Genomic DNA, 20,382 nt, shown 5'->3' with positions numbered 1-20,382 from the left:
ATTTAGATTTTTTAAACGTAAAAAATTATATCACATCATAGCATACAATCTTTTGGAATTTACATGCTTGTTAACATATTTCCAGCTGTACATACCTATGAACTGCTCTAGGAAATTACTCCAGTATATGTGAACACTCAACTCTGATAATGCTAAACTCCACCCAACCATCCCATGCAGTTATACCAATTTACACTGCCACCAGCAGTGCAAAAGAGATACCGTAAAGTCACAAGTACACTTTTTGCCAATTGAATGTTATAAATGGTAATCCACAATGTCATTTTTAATATCTCTTCATTTGTTCACTGATTGATTCTTCTAACTTGATTTGTATATGTGAAGAGAAACAGAAACACAACTTCATGTTATCCCCGTTGATAACCAGTTTCATCCACTGAATAGTCTCTCTTCTTCTCCATGAAAGATATATCATCTTATCAAAATAGTACATGTGTTAGCTCTCTTTCTGAACTCTCTATTCCATTAATCATTCTATCTGCTCTTATGCCAATACCATGATGGTATCTTAATTCCTACGTATTAGGAATGCCCCATTACTGTTTTTCTGCCTCAAAAGTGGGATATTCATCCTATCAAATACTATGAAAAATCTTACTGGAATTTTGTTGAATCTAAAAGTCAATTTGAGGAAAACGGGACACCACAATATTGTCTTCTTCTCAATGAACATGACGTATCTATTAAGATCTTTATCACAGTGTGTATAGGGGTGTGAGTGTGCGTGTGTGTGTGTTTGTAGAGGACTTGAATCTTTTTGTTAGATTTATTTCTAAACATAAATGTGACATTCTCTGACTCTACTGTAATGATGTTTATTGATGACATACAGAAATGCATCTGACTTCTGTATATTAATCTTAGTTTCAAATATCTTGCTAAACTCATTTCTATTAATTTATAGTTTTGGGGAGCATTCTATGCTAAAAACTATTATTTGAAAATAGTACATTTTATTTTCTCCTTTCTGAACTTTTTGCTTCTATAATTGTCTTTTTTGTGCTTATGAAACTTTCAGTAAGATACTAAATTGCAATGGTGTTACTGAACATCCTCTAGTTCTTACTTTTTGTAACTAGGCAAGGACTTTATTAACTCTTCTTTTAAACTTTATATTGTGGCTTCTTTGGCTTAACTAACTACAAACAAATAATTGTGTATAGGCAATAATTAAAAAGCAGTAGAGTCCAAGGTCCTCAGAATTTAAAATATTATAGGTTTCTATATTTCATCATTCTATATATTTGCCATTAACAAAATTTTTTAAGCAGTCAAAATTATTGAAGTTTTATTATTTAAAAAATAAATCTAGTCAATTATTTGCCTAATTATTGGAGGCCTCATCAAAACCCTGAACAAGATCACCCTTCTCCCCAGGAGCAAGTGGTGCTTTTCCATTCAGCTTCTGCCAGTGTCCTTAAGCTTCTCAGTACCAAGGTGGTCTAAGAAGCCAGGTGGCATTTCTGTCTCAGCATGGCTGGTAATGGTAAAAGTGTTTGCTGCCAGAGACGTCTGAGCATTAGGATTGCTAAAGTAAATAGATAACCATTCCCTAGTTTGCAAATACACTTACCTCTTTAATATCAGAGATACTGCTTATTCTTAGTTTCTTAAAGGAGAACTGAAAATTTTTATCACTTACTATAACAGATATTTGTTGTATCATCTGTTACTCTATGTACCATTCTCAGGGCAGTTTTTTTGTGTGTGTGTGTTTTTTTTTTTTAAAACCAATGCACAATTACCCCTGAAGTTTGGCAAGTTTCTCTTAGTTTATGGTAGGTTCTTTGATCTTGTTGGAATGGAAATGAGGCTTTCTGGGGGAGTGGGGTTGTCTTAGGCAGACTACCTGAGGGTCCAGTTCCTGATGTTAAAGAGAATCATTCTAATATTCAACTATTCAGGATAATGTTGTCTTTAGTTTTTGTTTTTGTTTTTAAATAAGCATAAGGAGCCTTCCTCTGTTCTTGATTTATTAATCTTTTTAAAAAATCATTACTATGTATTGAATTTCATCAAATTCTTTACTGAGGTTTTTCTTTTTAAATCTGTTAATGTGTTTGGTTTCACACTTATTTCCAATATGAAACCACCCTAGCACCCATGGGAAAAACAACTTGAACATGTCCTGTTATCCCTTTTATATATCATTAAATTTTATTTGCTATTATTTTGTTAAGAATTTTTAAATGCATATGTAACTGTAATTTCTTTTCTTAAAATATTTTTGGTATCTACATCATGGTGGCCTTAAAGATGAGTAAGAGAATTCCCATCACTTTGATCTTGATGAATAAATGGAATTATGAACAGCCTTTGGAAACTAAACCATTATGTAAGTTGAAAAACCTCAGAATTCGCTACAACTTCTAATTTACATTGGTCTCTAATTTAAAACAATTCTTAGATCTCATGAAAAATTTTGATTTTTAATAAGCACTTCAAATTATTCTGATAAAAATATCTACTCATCATGTTTTGAGAAACACCACCTGGCAGGGAGAGCTTCTGGCTCCCTTCTGCTCTCCTAGCAGTCCAGAGGGAGTTAAGATAGACACACCAGGACTATATAATAGAGCTTCTGAAAGAGCTGAAGAGGTTAAATGCCCTTGCCTCCCCACAGCTTCTCTTAGGAAAATGACCATAGTTTGTCCAGGACAGGCACTGTTTAGGCCTATTATTCCAACATAATTAGTAATAATTTCCTCACTTTAAAAAATAACCCAATTTAGACATGTTTTGACTCACCTTTGGAAGTCTTCATGTTATAATCTCTTTTCTTTTTTATGTCTTTTAAGTCTTCATGTTATAATCTCTTTTCTTTTTTATGATAGATAGGCCTAAGAACTGCCTTACGCTTAGATGACCTCTCCTAACCCATTTAAATCTTTTCTCCCAGTTCTAAAGGCTAAATAAAGAAAGGCATGGGATGGGAATAAATTTAAGCCTGAGAGGGCTAAAGATCCTAGCATCTTATGCTATTCAAACCAGTTCACTGGGTGCAGAATCTAGAAAGGACTTTGAGCCAAAGTGCTAACATGTAACATATCAGTATTATAAAAATACCTTGCCTGTAAAAGTTCATGATAGCCTTGGTAAACTGGTATGAATTCTGGTTTAAACCACAGGGGGGAAAAATCTTCCTAATTATCACAGCTAACACATAATTTTTAAAAAATCTTAAGTTCTACTTTTCCAATCTATTCAAGTCCAAATGAAAATGTGCCACTTGAGAAATACAAGAGGTCTTAGAGGTAATAGTGATGTGAAATGTCTAATTTCAAATACCTTTTCTTTCATGATTCTTTTCTTGGAGCTGGGGAACAGGGGACACTACACTGCAGGATTCTACAGGATCTCTTCTTTATAAAGGCATTACCCTCAAAGACCAGGAGATGTAGTTAACTTTCCTAACAGAGAAACTGGCACAAAATGAGAAGACAGAGAAAATGAAAGAACAAGACAAAGCCATAGCAGGAGAGCTAAGTGAAACAGATTTAAGTAATGTGCTGGATGAAGAATTTTAAGCAATGACCACAAGGATACTCAATGGACTTGAGAAGAGAGTGGAGGACATCAGTGAGACCATTAAGACAGAGATTAGGAGTAAAAGAGTAGAGATAAAGGACTCAATAAACAAAGTAAAAAACATGCCTGATGGAATGAATAGCAGGCTGGAAGAAAAAAAAAGGAATGAATTAATGACCTAGAGACAGAGTAATGGAAAGTAATTATGCTGAACAAAAAGAGAGAAAAGAATTATGCAAAATGAGAATAGACTTAGGGAAATCAGTGACTCCATCAATGTAATAATATTCATATTATAGGAATCCCGGAAGAAGGAGAGAGAGAAAAGGGGTCAGAGAATTTAGTAGGAGAAATATAGCTGAAAACTTCTCTAGTCCAGGAAAGGAAACAGATATCCAGATCTAGAAGGCACAGAGAACCCCAGCAAAATCAACCAAAGCAGATCCACAAGAAGACACACTGTAATTAAAATGGAAAAATAAAGTGATAAAGAAAAAATATAAAGAGCAATGGGACCAAAGAAGACAGTTACATATGAAGGAAACCCCATGAGGCTATCAGTGAATTTTTCAGCAGAAACTTTCCAAGCCAGAAAGGAGTGTCATGATATATTCAAAGTGCTGAATGGGAAAAACTTGCAGCAAGGCTATAATTCAGAATAGAAGGAGAGATAGATGCCCAGACAAACAAAAACTGAAGGAGTTCATGACCACCAAACCTACCCTGCAAGAAAAATTAAAGGGAATTTTTTGAGTGGAAAGACCAAAAATGACAGTACGAAGGTAGAAAACACAAAAGCAGTAAAAATGAATATTGCTGTGAAAAACCAGTCAAGGAACTCAAAATAAAAAGATGCAAATTATGACACTATATACCTAAAACATGGGTAGGAGAAAAGTAAAGAATGGATTCAAACATAAACAATTATGAATTTAATATAGACTGCTATATGCAGATGTTCTATACAAACCTAACAGTAACCACAAATCAAAAACCACTACTGAATATGCAAAGAATAAAGAGAAAGAAATCCAAATATATCAAGACAACCAGTAAACCATGAAAGACAGAAAGACAAGAAAGGATCAGAGAAAATGTTCAGAAACAACCATAAAATGGCAATAAATACATATCTATCAATAAATTACTTAACATGTAAAAGGCCTAAACACTCCAATCAAAAGATATATGGTGACAGAATGGATAAAAAAACAAGACCCATCTAAATGCTGCCTACAAGAGTTATTTTAGACATAAAAACACCTGCCAATTGAAACTGAGGGGCTAGAGAAACATTAATCATGCAAATGGATGTCAGAAGAAAGCCACAGTAGCAATATTTATGTTGGACAAAAGACTTTAAAACAAAAACTATAACAAGATACAAAGAAGGGCACAATGTAGTAATAAAAGAGAAAATTCAACATTAAGATAAAACAATTTTAAGTATTTATGCACCCAACATGGGAGCACCCAAATACATAAAACAGTTAATAACAAACAAAGGAAGTAATTGATAATAATACAAAAATAGTAAGGGCCTTTAACACCCCACTTATATCAATGGAAGGCTCATCTAAAAACAGAAACTCAACAAGAAAACAATGGCTTTGAGACACAATGGACCAGATGGATTTAACAGATATATTCAGAAAATTCTACCCTAAAATACCACAATACACATTCTATTCAAGTGTACAAGGAATATTCTCCAGAACCAATCACATATTAGACCACAAAACAGGCCTCAACAAATTCAAAAAGATCAAAGTCTACCATACATCTTTTCTGACCATACCATTATAAAACCAAAGTCAACCACAAGAAAAAACCTGGAAAGACTATAAATACACAGGGGTTAAATAACGTGATACTAAACAATGAACAGATCAACCAGGAAATCAAACAAATTTAAAAATACATGGGAACAAATAAAAATGAAATTATAATGTACAATACCTTTAGGACGCAGCAAAAGCATTTCTAAGAGGTAAGTTTAGAGCAATACAGGCCTACTTCAAGAAAAAAATCACAAATAAGCAAACTAGAAAAAGAACAACAAACAAAACCTAAAACCAGAAGAAGGAAGAAAATAATAAGGATTAGAGCAAAAATAAATGATAGAGAAACTAATAAAACCACTAGAACAATCAATGAAATGAGGAGCTGGCACTTCAAAACAAAACAAAACAAAACAAAAGTCAATAAAACTGATAACCCCCCAGCCAGACCTATCAAGAAAGAAAGGACCCAAATAAAATCAAAATGAGAGAGAAGAAATAACAATAAACCCTACAAAAATACAATTACAAGAGAATATTAGGAAAAATTACATGCTGACAAATTGAACAACTCAGAAGTGGATAAATTCCTAGAAACATATAACTGACCAAAACTGAAGCAGGAAGAAATAGCAACAAAACTGAATCAATAATTAAAAAACTCCCAACAAACAAAAGTCCAAGACCAGCTGGTTTCACAAGCAAATTCTGCCAAACCCTGAAAAAAGAGTTAGTATCTATTCTTCTCAAACTATTCCAAAAAAGGGAAAAGGAAGGAAAACTTCCAAATTCATTCTATAATGCCAGCATTTCCCTGACACCAAAATTAGACATCACAAAAAAAGAGAAAAGATCTCTGATGAACATAAATGCAAATATTCTCATCAAAATACAAGCAAATCAAACCCAACAATACATTAGTAAAATTATACACCACGACCAAGTGAGATTTATTCCTGGGCTGCAAATGTAGTTCAACATGCACAAATCAGTCAACATGACACATCGTATCAATAAGAAAGGATGAGAACCACATGATCATTTCAAAAGACACTGATTGCAAAAGTAGTTCAACATTCACAAATCAGTCAACATGACACATTGTATCAATAAGAAAGGATAAGAACCACATGATCATTTCAACAGACACTGAAAAAAACATTTAACAAAGTATAACATCAATTCATGATAAAAATCCTCAACAAAACAGGTTTGGAAGGAACATACCTCAACAAAATAAAGGCCATTAATGAAAAACCACAGCTAATATAATTTTCATTGGAGACAAACCGAGAGCCTTTCCCCTAGGGTCAGGAACAAAACAAGGATTTCCCCTAGGGTCAGGAACAAAACTCAGCACCTTTATTCAACATAGTACTGGAAAACCTAGCCATAGCAATCGGACAACAAAAAGAAATAAAAGGCATTAAATCACCAAGGAAGAAGTCAAACTTTCACTCTTTGCAGATGACATGATACTACATAAAGAAAACCCAAAAGACTCTGGCAAAAACCTGCAAGAACTGATTAACAAATTCAGTAAAGTCACAGGATATAAAATCAACCTACATAAATCTGTTGCAGTTCTACACCCCAATAATGAAGCAACAGAAAGAGAAATTAAGAAAACAATTCCATGTACAACTGCACCAAAATTAATAAGATACCTAGGGATAAACCAAGCCAGAGAATTCTGAAAACCATCAAACAATGATGAAAGGAATTAAGGATGATATAAAGAAATGGAAGAACATTCCATTCTCATGAATTGGAAGAACAAACATTGTTTTTTTTTATTTTTTATAAACATATAATGTATTATTAGCCCCTGGGGTACAGGTCTGTGAATCACCAGGTTTACACACGTCACAGCATTCACCATATAACATACCCTCCCCAATGTCCATAATCCCACCACCCTCTCCCTACCCCCTTCCCCCCAGCCACCCTCAGTTTGTTTTGTGACATTAAAGGTCTCTTATGGTTTGTCTCCCTTCTGATCCCATCTTGGAAGAACAAACATTGTTTAAATATCAATACTACCCAAAGCAATCTATACACTTAGAGCGATCCCTATCAAAATACCACCAGTACTTTTCACAGAGCTAAAACAATCAATCCAAAAATTTTTATGGAACCATAAAAGACCCTGAATAGGCAAACTTATCTTGAAAGAGGAAAGCAAAGCTGAATGCATCACAATTCCAGACTTCATGTTATATTACAAAGGTGTAGTAATCAAAGTGGTATGGTATTGGCATGAAAACAGATGCAGAGATAAATAGGACAGGATAGAAAATCCTGAAAGAAATCCACAATTATGTGGTCATTTAATCTTTAACAAACCAGGAAAGAATATCCAACAGGAAAGACAGTCTCTTCAACAAATGGTGTTGGGAAAACTGGACCACCTTCTTATACCGTACACAAAAAATAAACTTAAAATGGATTAAAAACCTAAATGTGAGAGAGGAAACCATAAACATCCTAGAAAAGAGCATATGACACTGGTCATAACAACTTTTTTCTAGATAGGTTCCCTAAGGCAAGGAAAACAAAAGCGAACTACTGGGACTCCAACAAAATAAAAAGCTTCTGCACAGCAAAGGAAACCATCAACACAACTAAAAGGTAACCTACGGAATGGGAGAAGATATTCTGCAAATAGCATATTCAATAAAGGGTTAGTATTCAAATTACATAAAGAACTTATAAAACTCGGCACCCCAAAACCAAATAATCCAATTAAAAAAAATGAACAGACATTTCTCCAAAGAAAACATAGAGATCACCAGAAGACACATGAAAAAATGCTCTATATCATTCATCATCAGGGAAATGCAAATCAAAACTATAATGAAATAGCACCTTACATTTGTCAGAATAGCTAAAATCAAAAACACAAGTAACAAGTGTTGATGAGGATGTGGGAAAAAAAGGAACCCCCTTGCACCGTTGGTAGGAACGCAAACTGGTGTATCCACTGTGGAAAACAGTATGGAGGTTCCTCAAAAAGTTAAAAATAGAACAACTCTATGATACAGCAATTGCACTACTGGATATTTACCCAAAGAATACAAAAACATCAATGCAAAGAATATAGGCACCTCTACGTTTATAGTGGGATTATTCACGATAGCCAAGATATGCAAGCAGCCCAAGTGTCCACTGATTGATGAATGGATAAAGAAGATGTGGTATGTATGTGTGTGAATATATATACACACATATAAATATACATAAAAATATACACATATATATACACAAATATACAGTGAAATATTATTTAGCCATAAAAAAGAAAGAAATCTTGCCATTTGCAATGGCATGGATGGAGCTAGAGAGTATAATGCTAAGTGAAATAAGTCTAGTCAGACTAAGACAAATGCTACATGATTTCACTCATATATGGAATTTAAGAAACAAAACAAACAAGCAAAGGGAAAAAGAGAGAGAACCCAAGAAACAGACTCAAATATAGAGAACAAACTGATGGTTACCAGAGGGGAGATGGGTAGGGAGATGAGTGAAATAGGTGATGGGGATTAAGGTGTGCACTTACCATGTTGAGCACCAGGTAATTAAAATAAAAACTTAAAAGAAATGTACATATTTTTTCCTATCCTTCAAAGAATAATGTAAAAGAGGTATTCAACATATGTTATTTTGAAGAATTGTACAGAAATATAAAAACTAGACTTTTAAGTTCTCATACTGAAATTAAGATCACTGGCAGTATCTTATGTAGAAACTTACCATTTCACTTACCCATGAAATGATAAATTTGTGAAACAAAGTTGAATTAAAGGCATCAATCTAAAACATTCCTTTCTCCCATTTCTACATTACATAGGTCTTTTAAACCCTCTCCTCAGTTCCAACACTCCCACCATGATCGCCAAATCCTTCTCTGCAATTACTTTATTACGTTTCTTTCTTTACAATTCTATTATACCATCACTACCTCATCACCACGATCACAACAACAGTAGCAGCTACTTCCTGAGTGCTATATGCCAGGTGCTGCTAAGAGAGCTTTACGTGAATTAAGTTATTTAATCCTTGTAACACCTTCTGAGAAAAGAAATATTATCCTTAACTATATACATGAGATAATGAAGCACAGAGAGGCTAAGCTAGTAAGTGGTAGCATTGGTATTTGAATCCAAACAGTGGTAACGTTCTTTTAGAGTTGTCTCTCAGAAATCACCTCACACCTCCAAAATTCTGCTTCCTGGTTAAAGGATATCACTTTTCTCCTTTTGGAAATTCATTCAACATGATGAAACTAGATAATTGCTGTCATTAGAACATTACCCTGTTCAATAATCTACTTTACCTAAAAATTAGTTATAAAAATCAGACCAAATGTGTACAATCCAGGTATTCAAGATTTTTCTCAATCTATATACCTATCCTCCCTTTCTGACCTCACTCCCCATCCAACCCATCACATGAACACTAAGTAAGAGGTATTTAGAGCTATATTCTTATCCTCTCACAGGGCCTAATATAATACCTGGAACATAACAGGTGCCTAAAGTGTTTGCTAGATTAAGGACTAAAAGGCTTTATGATTTTTCAGATACCTAGCTGTAGGTTACTGTAATGCTAAGGTTCACAGTATTCACAAAGACATTTTGTTATTCCTTCCTAATAAGATAGTGCTAACTGTTTTAAAAATTCAAAAATTCACTCATGACAAAATAAGGCAATTCAGAACACTTAAATCATTTTTTTTTCCTATTTTCTTTAGCAAAAGAGGAACAAGTGGCAGTTATAGCTAACAATGTGATTAAAGAAATAAAAATATTATTGATATTACCAAGAATTTTATTACTCACCTGTTGAGGGGTTATGGTATCTCTATAACTTGGTAAAATTTTTAGGGTGACACTTCCACTAATATTTTTCAGTAATTCTTGTAATTCCTTTGGATTGTTTCCAACTTCATGACCATTGACTTCTTTAATGATATCTCCCACATGAAGTAGACCTTGTCGATCTATCATTCCTCCGTGAAGGATTCGGGCGATCACCAGATCATTATTTTCAACCCTAAACGTTACACCCTAGAGTAAATAACAGAATTATCACTGATTTTAGATTATTAGGAAGAAATCTTAAATATTCACTAATATGTATATGTAAGAAAATAATCCTAAAAGTAGGTGAGTTAATTGTTCCTACCTTCCCCCATTCTCTCCCGTCTCTCAACATTTTAATCTCATTAAACCACAGGCAACTGTGATGACATATATGACCTCATAAAAACAGGACTTTCAGGGAATTGCATTCCACAGGATAAAAAGCTCAAAGGAGGAGAAAAAGTATTTATGCATTCTGATGACCTTGTTCTAAGCTTTTCATTGTTTCTAATAGTCAGGACCCAGAAATAATAATTTTAGCATGGAATAGAAAACTTCACTACTTACAGACTCCTACCATGCCTTCAATTTTTAATAACTTTCTTTTGTGTTTTGATACTATCATTAGCAAGCAACTTGAGTTCATTTCTTCAAAGGATATAGGAAGAAATGGGGTAGTTATGTCTTATAATTTTTGCTGCCCATTAGCCAGCTTCTTCAGGCCTCTATTTCAGCTAAACATTTTATTTTGGTTTAATTTTATATGCTATATTAAGATGAAAGAGCATCAGTTGGGTATTTCTATACAAGCCAAAAGGCACTGATAAAACAAATAAACATGAATTGAAGTTTTTAATAATACAAATTATGAAAAAGAAAAAAGATATGATTGAGCCACAAATATATCAGATTTCAGATTTTAAAAGGCACTGATTTATCTACTCACCAATGGCTCCCCAGCTCTTTTGTGAATACCAAGAATACGAATGGCATCTACTGGTAATAATTGATTATTGATAGAAGAATTATTCATTTCTGGGCTTGACGGAGGTGAATCATAACATTTTGATGCCACAATATCATGGGCCTCCAAGAGTGACTGTAGCGATTCAAAAAAGCCTGTGGTTATTAATTACTGATGGAATAAGTTATTAAAAATAACAGTCCATTATTCCAGTGGAGTACTAAAACCTTCCAAGGCACACATTATTAAATTCTTAAAATATAAGGTAAACCAAATGCATCAGAATCTTTTAAAGAAATATAAATATATATAGTACATTAACATAAACAATATTGTATTTCTTGTTTTAAAAGATTTGAAGACTCCTGATAGAGTTTTATGACTTCTTAAAAAAAGTGACAAGTTCAGTGGAAACTGAACCTAGATTTCCAAGTGTGGTACACTGAAGGCACTGGAATTCACTGCCACTGTTGTCATCAACATTATCATATTTCCTATTTATCATCAATCCCTATTTATTAGGTATCATACAAATTCAAAAGGTGCAGGGGCACCTGGATGACTCAGTTGGTTAAGCGTCTGCCTTCTGCTTAGGTCATGATTTCAGGGTCCTGGGATAGAGCCCTGCATCAGGCCTGCTTCTCCCACTCCCTCTGCCTGCTATTGTGCCTACTTGTGCTCTCTTGCTCTCCCTCTCTTTCAGATAAATAAATACAATCTTTAAAACAAACAAACAAAAAACCAAATTCAAATGGCACAGACCCTAATTTTTACTCTAAGATTGTTATGTTAGTAATACCATATATTTTTTACACATATAAAAGTCGGCTAAAAAGATATCCAATAGAAAAATGGATAAATATTTACAGCATCTTATATCAGTGATGAGAGATTTTATATTACTGACAAAGGCTTTAGTTTATAAAACATATGTTTTAAGAGGGAAAAAACCCTAATGAGCCAGTAATGGTCCTGAATATAATTTTACATCCTACATTTATGATGTATGTGCTACCATCATGGATGACTTTGATCTACTTTCTAGGAATTTCTTATAATTTTTAAATACATTTATTTTAGTTTTTCGCTTACACTATAATTGTGTATATGCTCAACAATAAACAATAAACAATAAAATTTAAAAAAATTTTGAGTGGATGGAGCTCAAAAACAAATCAAAATAGAAAGAAGGGAGAAAATGTCAACATATTTGAACAGAAGCAATCAGGATATGTGTAATTTCTGGTCATTTCATGAAAATATGTTGTAAGAGACTAAAGAAAATTTCAAAAAGAAAAAAATCACAAGTCCACATGTAAGGATTATTCCTATAAATGCTAGACATTGCTCAAATCTCTAACCTGGGCTGCTTAGCTTCCACCCCATGCCTTCTTGGCCAGAATTATACTCCTGTGACTTGAACCACTACTTAGATGCTGATAACTTCCAGAACTCTCATGAGCTTCAGATTCATAGACTAAAAATCCGTCTACAACCAGTCAATCATGACAATTTGAAAATCAAAGAGTAAACACGGTAGAGGATTGAAACATACTAAATTAATGAAAAATCTGTAACTGCACAATGCTATTTAAAAAACAGAAGGACTGAAAAACTCATCTGTTGCCATTTAAGACTGCTATCTTAAAGATTTTTTTTTTTTTTTTTTTAATTTGTCAGAGAGAGAGTGAGCACAGGCAGACAGAGAGGCAGGCAGAGGCAGAGGGAGAGGCAGGCTCCCTGCTGAGCAAGGAGCCCGACGCCCGACTCGAGCCCAGGACCCCGGGATCACAACCAGAGCCGAAGGCAGCCGCCTAACCAAATGAGCCACCCAGGCGTCCCTAAGACTGCTATTTTAAACAATTCTTTACTTTAAAAACCGGTAAAGGGGGGGCACCTGGGTGGCTCAGTGGGTTAAGGCCTCTGCCTTCGGCTCGGGTCATGATCCCAGAGTTCTGCGATCGAGCCCCACGTCGGGCTCTCTGCTCAGCAGGGAGCCTGCTTCCTCCTCTCTCTCTGCCTGCCTCTCTGCCTACTTGCGATCTCTATCTGTCAAATAAATAAATAAAATCTTTAAAATAAATAAATAAATAAATAAATAAATAAATAAATAAATAAATAAAACCGGTAAAGGGAAGGATCAGACATTTCCCTGATTTTTCAGTATGAAATGCATTATGGGGTAACTAAATAGTCCAGTTGATGAGGAAAAGCTCTACTTTATATAAGAACAGCAGCTACAAAATGTAGAATGAGAGAACCTGGAAAATGTCATTTTGAAGCCTCTAAAGAAAATACTGATTCAGGCAAGGATTAATTTGTGTTCATAAGTAGATAAACGATTGAACAGGAAATAGCATTTGTATGCTAGAATAATAACACACTAGATTATGTCCTAGTCAAAAGTATTTCAAAGGAGGGATTAGATTGTTTATGCCCTTAATCAAGGGACTAATCTCAGCAACGATACTGGTGGGCTAACCTGGTGTCACATATCTTTTGATGTACTTTAATTCATATTAACATTACATCACTAATGATGCATTCTAGTTCCAAAGAGTTAACTTGAATCATCCTTTTAGATAGAATTTCTGTTCACAGGAACTAGAGGGAGTAACTAAACAACAAAGCAAAGAGACAACCAGATTATCCAGGGAGTGGGACATTCTTTAGGGCAATGGTATCGTCTCTTAATAGGTCAATATCATAATCAAGGGATAAAGGATGGTCCATCCAAATGCCACACATGAGTCTAGGTTGGAAACCCATAGTACAAAACAGCTATAAAGAATATTTTGGTGTCAAATGGAGATGTTTGAATATAGTATGTGTATTACATGAGATGGAGATCCACTGAAATGGCCAAGTGGAAATCAATGACTGAAAAATAAGGGTAAGTTACAAAATAGCTTGTACAAAAGGATCTCAATCAGTAAAGAAAAAAATATGTACATTTATGCATAGAAAAAGTATGGAGGAATATGTACTAGGATAGTACAGTAGATATGGGTAATAAGAACGCAATGTCTTAATTTTTAAATTTTTGCTTGCCAGTATTTTCTAATTATATTTATGAAACTTTATATAAATTTATATACTTATTAAACTTTATATATTTATTAAAGATACACAGCATGTCTGAAAGCTCTATCTATGTCTGAAGTATCACAAACTTAACAAGGCTGGTTACCTGAACATTAACATGTCAGTATCTTCTAGAGTGTTCCTTATCTCAGTGAGTGCCATCAATTATTTGTTAGAAACCCTACCCTTATCAACTTCCCACATCTCTCTTCTGCAATGATCACATGTAACCAATCACCAAGTCCTGTTGATTTTACTGCTTAAAACTTGAAAATCTTCACATTTTCTGTTCTCAACACTGCTGTCAGTTTCTTGCCCTAGTGCTTAACCATCTTGCTCCACAATCAGCCCCCTTCCCCATGTAGTACCTCCCACTCTCCCCTCTCATGATTTCCCACCGTCCTCAGGGTAAAGTTCAAATGGCTTACTGTGCCCTATAAGGCCTTCATCAACTGGCACAAGCATATAGGATGTCTCTGATACATGTCCATTATTTTGCATATTGAGATACTGATTCATGGAGCAACCAACTCACTATAAACCTTTGTAATATACAGTTACGTTTTTGAAGAGTCACAGAAAGTCCTTGAAAAAAACCAAAGAGGTGTTGCCATTTGATTTTCAATGCTAAGATTTATAGTGAAAAGCACTTTATATTCTTCTATCCCAGCATCACTTACGGAACAGTCCATTCTTTCTCCCCTAAAATGTAGTATCTCTATCATAAATCAAATTGTCATATACATGTGTATGTACTTCTGGGGTTTTGTATTCTCTTTCATTGGTCTATTTTTCTAATACTGTCCCAACGCCACACTTAATCACAGGTTAATAAGAAATCTCTCCCCCACTCCCCTCCACTTTCTCTTCTAAAACTGACTCTTTGTTAAACATATTTACTTTTTACTGCTACAGACCAAAGCTTAAATTGCACTTATTTTTTTTGCAGCTATGGAGGAAATGTTATGGATTAGTTTCTATCCTCACACAGTTCTCTTTTGTTTTATTCCAAGGTCATTGATTGCATCTCAGTCTCAGAAGCAATACTGTAATAGCTTTCATAAGAAAGGCTGTGAAACAGTGGTAGTGAGGAAGGAAAACCTAGTATCACAGTAAGAAAAATGTCTCCAGCATGTGGTCTGGTAGTAAATCAAGGCTGGTTTTAATTACACAATGGAAAATCCATTCTGATGTATTTCTGCTATACATTTATGTAGTGTGTATTAGTTGTGGGTGTGTCTGATCTGATATCCTCAGTATTTCAGGATATTAAAATACTTAAGTTGGAATTTACATATTTACAAACTATGGCTCTAAATAATCTTAAATAAATCACCATAAACTGGAACTTAACTACTAAAAGAGAGTACTTTGGGGATAAAGGGCACTTGGGAAGAAGAATAATATGCAAAATTTACCTGGAAGTGAGGCTCTTTGAGGATTCCAACCAGCTCTGCCACATTTTCATCCACATTTATTAAGGGAGTGATATCTTCAAGAATTTCATTGACTAATTCTAAGTTATTATCACTGACAGCTTCTAGTTTTGAGTCTTCTAGCCTCTCATGAGCCTGAAAAGATAACAGTATAATTAAAGTCATAGCACATACTGTTTTGCTCCAGACGATGATTTTCTTCTTTTCATAAAGAAGACTTAAAAAGATACTACTTGAAAGTTTGATTCATTGAAACCAAATGTAATAAATCTTGGCTTGTATCCCTATTCTAAAAGTCATGGAAAACTTGTTTTAATAACTTAACCATGAAAAAACTATAGTCAGATAACAACTGAAAAGAAAAAAAACATTTCCTACCCAATAGAATTTCCTAATGACCTTCTGGTCTAGGCTCAAACTCTAGAGGATACTGCTTGTGATTCATGAAAATAAATGATTATGCATAATAAAAATTTTTTAAAAAAGGAATGTAATCATTACATGGACTGCCATTAAAAAATAATAAAAATCATTTGGGGAGCACCAAATCCTAAAACTACCATTTTCCAATTTTTGAAAATCAGCAAAATAAGTCAATTTAGGGAAGTCAGCTCTTGAACTGGACTTTGAAAGACTGTTTGATTTCATTAGAGGAGTGATCACCTTGTGTCTCTTTATCTTAAGCCATTTTTTTTTTCTTAATCTCACCATCTTTTCCATGGAAAATGGACCATGAATCACACTGTTACAGGAAACAAGTAGCTCTATTTAGCCTTAAATAGTGGGAATAAAACAGTTTTAAATTCAAACTGAAAATGAACATTAAGCAGTCTCCCTCTTTTAAGTGCTCTTTGCTTTTCTGATGAATGGTTGCTGTCCGATTTTGAAGGCAGGCAAAGCATAACTGTTAAGACTTAATGTATAAACGAAACTATGTAAGATGACAAATCTTGTATTTAGTATTTTAAGATCCATGTCAGTAAGCGCTCAGGAAAAACCCAAGTTTTAAGTAGTAACAGTATCAATTAAATTTTATCTGTAGCTATAATACTTTAGCTGTTATATCTACCATAGAGTGGATCCTTCAAAGACAAACACATGATTTTTAAAAAGCAATTTTTTTCACTTAAGTATTTTTTTCTAGGTGACACTCCAGACTGAAATAAGTGTTTAAGTGAAAGAGGGGGCTATATATTAAGCAACATTTTTAAGAAACGCCTCAGAAGAAAAAAAATTTTTAAGTCATATGAGATGACAGAAGAAATTATAACTGTTATTAAACAAAGAAAAATGTCAAAAGACCAAATGTAATTTAGAGAAAGGAGTTACTATTAGATTTAGATAAGAAAAAAATTAAGATTAGAAAATGCCATGAAGAATGAAATGGGTAAATCTGTAACTTTCTGAAAGTTTAATGTAAGCCTAATAAGGATAAAATGATGACACTCAACATATACTATAAAATGATTATCACCATTGGAAAAAAACCTAGAATAATGGACATAACTAGCTATTAACTCTTACAAAACAAGCTAGAATTGCTTATTGCTTTAATACAAATATTTGCTGTTAACAAATATTTAATTTAGCACTGTTAACCTTGCAACACTCTATTACTCTTATGGAAGTAGAATAAAGTTTAAGGAAAGAAAGGAAATAAAGAAGCTGAACATTTATTGAGGGCTGTTTGTGTATGTGTCAGGAATTATATTCTCAGTGCAGTGTGAGTGAGTGTGTATTAAGCAAAGGTAGGTGTATTGTTGTTATCCTTACCTTGCAAACATAGATGTTGATGCAAAATAAGATAAAGTGATTTGCTTGAATCTACACTACTGCTAAGTGGCAGAGTCAGGTAGTCTAATACCAAGGCTTGAATGCTTACCTACGAAAGCTTATTTGACTTCATCACTATACAGACAGCCACTCAAAAATATCATACTGTGGTTAATTATTCCATCTGTTATATATTATTCTAATTCATTTAACTCTGAGATATGCTCTCATTGACTGCTAGTTGATTTGTTGCTTCTTAGCATGCTCTTCTAGTCCAGATGTGTCATTCTGTTCTACTGAGTCTATCCCCAGTTACTTTGTACTCCTGTAGCTCAGAATACCACCCGTCCCTTCAACCTGCACCCCTCTGCTCTCTAAGTAAGAGCTATAAAGGCCACCTGTTTCTCTAGGAAAGAGATAAGGAGTAACTTACAATTTTCAGGTACTGTATCAATATATTTTCTATAACATCCTCTGGTCATGTAATATATCAATTCAATTCAGACAAGTAAAGAGCAGAAATGATCACTGACCTGAGAACTCTAATATAGCTCCCTTTGTTCCTATGTTCATCTACCTTACTGCTCCCAAATTGGGTGAGGACATGTGGGAAGGTGGAAAGACCTACCAGAAAAAGGATGTCAAGCAGGAGGGCAAAATTATGTTATAAAAACAAACACACCCAAAGTTTTTTTCATATCGACTACACAGACTGGTGCTATAGTAGGAAAGAATCTCACTATACAATAAGAAGTTCTCAGGAAAAAAATAAAAGGCTTTTTAGTGAAACTGCAGCTATAATTATATATCACAGAAAGCCAATTTCTAAAATATAGTTGGGTTCTAACAAGATCAACTTTAATTTTTCCAAGAAAGCAAAAGCAGGTCCATATTTGTTAATATGCAGATTTTTAAGCTTGAAGATACTGTGAAAGAAGTTGGGACCTCTAGTCACTTTAAAGTCATAATTTATTTAGTAGATTTTAAGAGGCAAGTGCCAACTTGAATTTAACTGATAAGACCCACCCCCCCCCCCGCAAAAAAGAAAAACAAGGACAAAAGGAAATAATGAAAATTGTCCAGAAGGAGAGATGAATCATAAGCTATTTGAATGAATGGGTCTAGCGTCCTTTAAGACACTATGAGAAAGCTAGCATAACTTAATAAAAACATATTCCACCTGCCACAAGTGGTTGAAAGAATATGCTATGACTGGCTTCGTAGAACACTTGGAGTTGATACAAATATGGCCTAGCCTTCTTGTATGTCCAGATCTGAGAGTCCTATTTACCACTGCACCTTAGAAAAATGAACTGCAGAGAAGAAAAAGTTCTTTCAGGACTTCTAGGTATTTCTTCTAGGCACAGTCCAGCCATGCTTGCAAGCAAAAAAAAAAAAAAAAAAAGTTTTAATAAGTTGTGGGCTATAACTAAAGTGAAAAATAATATCATTTATTTTGTTATATCTAATACTATTATCATTATGTGTAAAACCTTGCCTTTTGTCCTCAAAAGGATGAAAATACAAATTTTGTTTCTATCTTTGAATATGGCTAAGTATATGTTAGTTGCTCATTAAATGTTTCTTGAAAAAGATAAGTAAATGGGAAGTAAGTTTTGCTGTGGTCAGAGTCATCCCCTTCTATCTAAAGAGTTTAGGAAGAGAAAGATCAAGAGAAGCCCACAAACAGTCAAAAATAAATAACTTGAGCAGAAAATAGAAATAAGACAGGGAATAGAAAAGTCAATTTCTATTTTGCTTCTGCATCCATTATATCAAAGAGAATGAGATTTGTTCTGAATAAAAAAATGGATGAAATAAGTATAAATAAATTAGAATTGAATTCTCTAATAAGTAAAGAACTTGCTAGAAATCTAGTTAACAAAAGGAGCTCAAATTCTTAGATTAGATAAATTATATATTGAAGCACTCAGAAAGCTTCTAAATAACATTGTCGAGCCACTCTTAGAGTTATCTGTGGAAAAAGAGAACCACACAGATGCCAAAAAAACTAGAAATGGGAATCTGTTATACTTTTTAAAATGAAAAAGACCTTTTTTCTTTTTTTTTAAAGCTTGGCTTTAACAGTATTCAGAAAAATATAAAAGAATACTTTTTATAATCTCTGAGTGGGAAAGACCTTTCTAACTTATGCTGCAAAATCTGGAAGCTATAAATTAAACAAAAAAGCCCAATAAAATTAACCACATTTAAAAATTTAATTTCTTCTTGTCAAAAATCAGCAAAGTCAAAATACAAATGACAAACCAGGGTTAAAATACTTACAAATCATATTATAGACCAAACGCTAATTTTCTTATACATAAAGGAAGTTTTAGAGAGAGAGAGATGGAGAGAGAGAGAGAGAGAAAGCATGAGCACTAGCAGGGGGAGGTAGAGGGACAAGCACACTCCCGAGTGAGTGGGGAGCCCAACTTGACCCCAGGATCCTGAGATCATGACCTGAGCGAAGTCTGAGGCTTAACCCACTGAACCACCGAGACATCCCTATAGAAAGGACTTCTATAAACCAGTAAGAAAAAGATCAACACATAAATAGGCAAATACTATGAACAAGAAATATACAGAAATGGAAATTCAAATACCTCTTAAACACATGAAAAGATATACAACCACCTTCATGATAAGAAGTACAAACTAAATATATAGTACTATATATATATATTTTTAAATTAGATAGTCAAGGATAAAAATTCTGTTAATGTACCATGTTGGTGAAAATACAGTAAAAGACAGACATACTCATACATTTTTTTTTCCTGGTGGGAACATAGTAGTGAGCAAAGTACACATTCATCTGAAGCGCACATGGAATATTTACCAAGACAGACCACTGTATGGGCTATAAAACATACCTTAAAAAGTTTGTAAGAATAAAAATCATATTAAGTATGCTCTCAGAATAC

The 20,382-nt window shown here is 33.9% G+C and overlaps 1 protein-coding gene across 5 annotated transcripts in view; it reads right to left on the bottom strand.

The window, feature by feature from the left end:
- The window catches only part of PALS2 (protein associated with LIN7 2, MAGUK p55 family member), a 109,049-nt gene that overhangs the window by 31,324 nt on the left and 57,343 nt on the right, over positions 1 to 20,382 (bottom strand). For all 5 annotated transcript variants that reach the window (XM_080818502.1, XM_080818505.1, XM_080818503.1 and 2 more), the window contains exons 3-5: positions 15,665 to 15,817; positions 11,145 to 11,297; positions 10,175 to 10,402 (exon numbers count right to left, since the gene is read on the bottom strand). In XM_080818502.1, coding sequence (XP_080674628.1) covers positions 10,175 to 10,402; positions 11,145 to 11,297; positions 15,665 to 15,817 — 534 coding nt within the window. The remainder of the gene's footprint in view (positions 1 to 10,174; positions 10,403 to 11,144; positions 11,298 to 15,664; positions 15,818 to 20,382) is intronic.

The sequence above is a fragment of the Martes martes genome (assembly GCF_963455335.1).
Source record: "Martes martes genome assembly, chromosome: 11".
NCBI classification, from domain to species: Eukaryota; Metazoa; Chordata; class Mammalia; order Carnivora; family Mustelidae; genus Martes; species Martes martes.
This window is presented reverse-complemented; position numbering and strand designations above follow the sequence as displayed.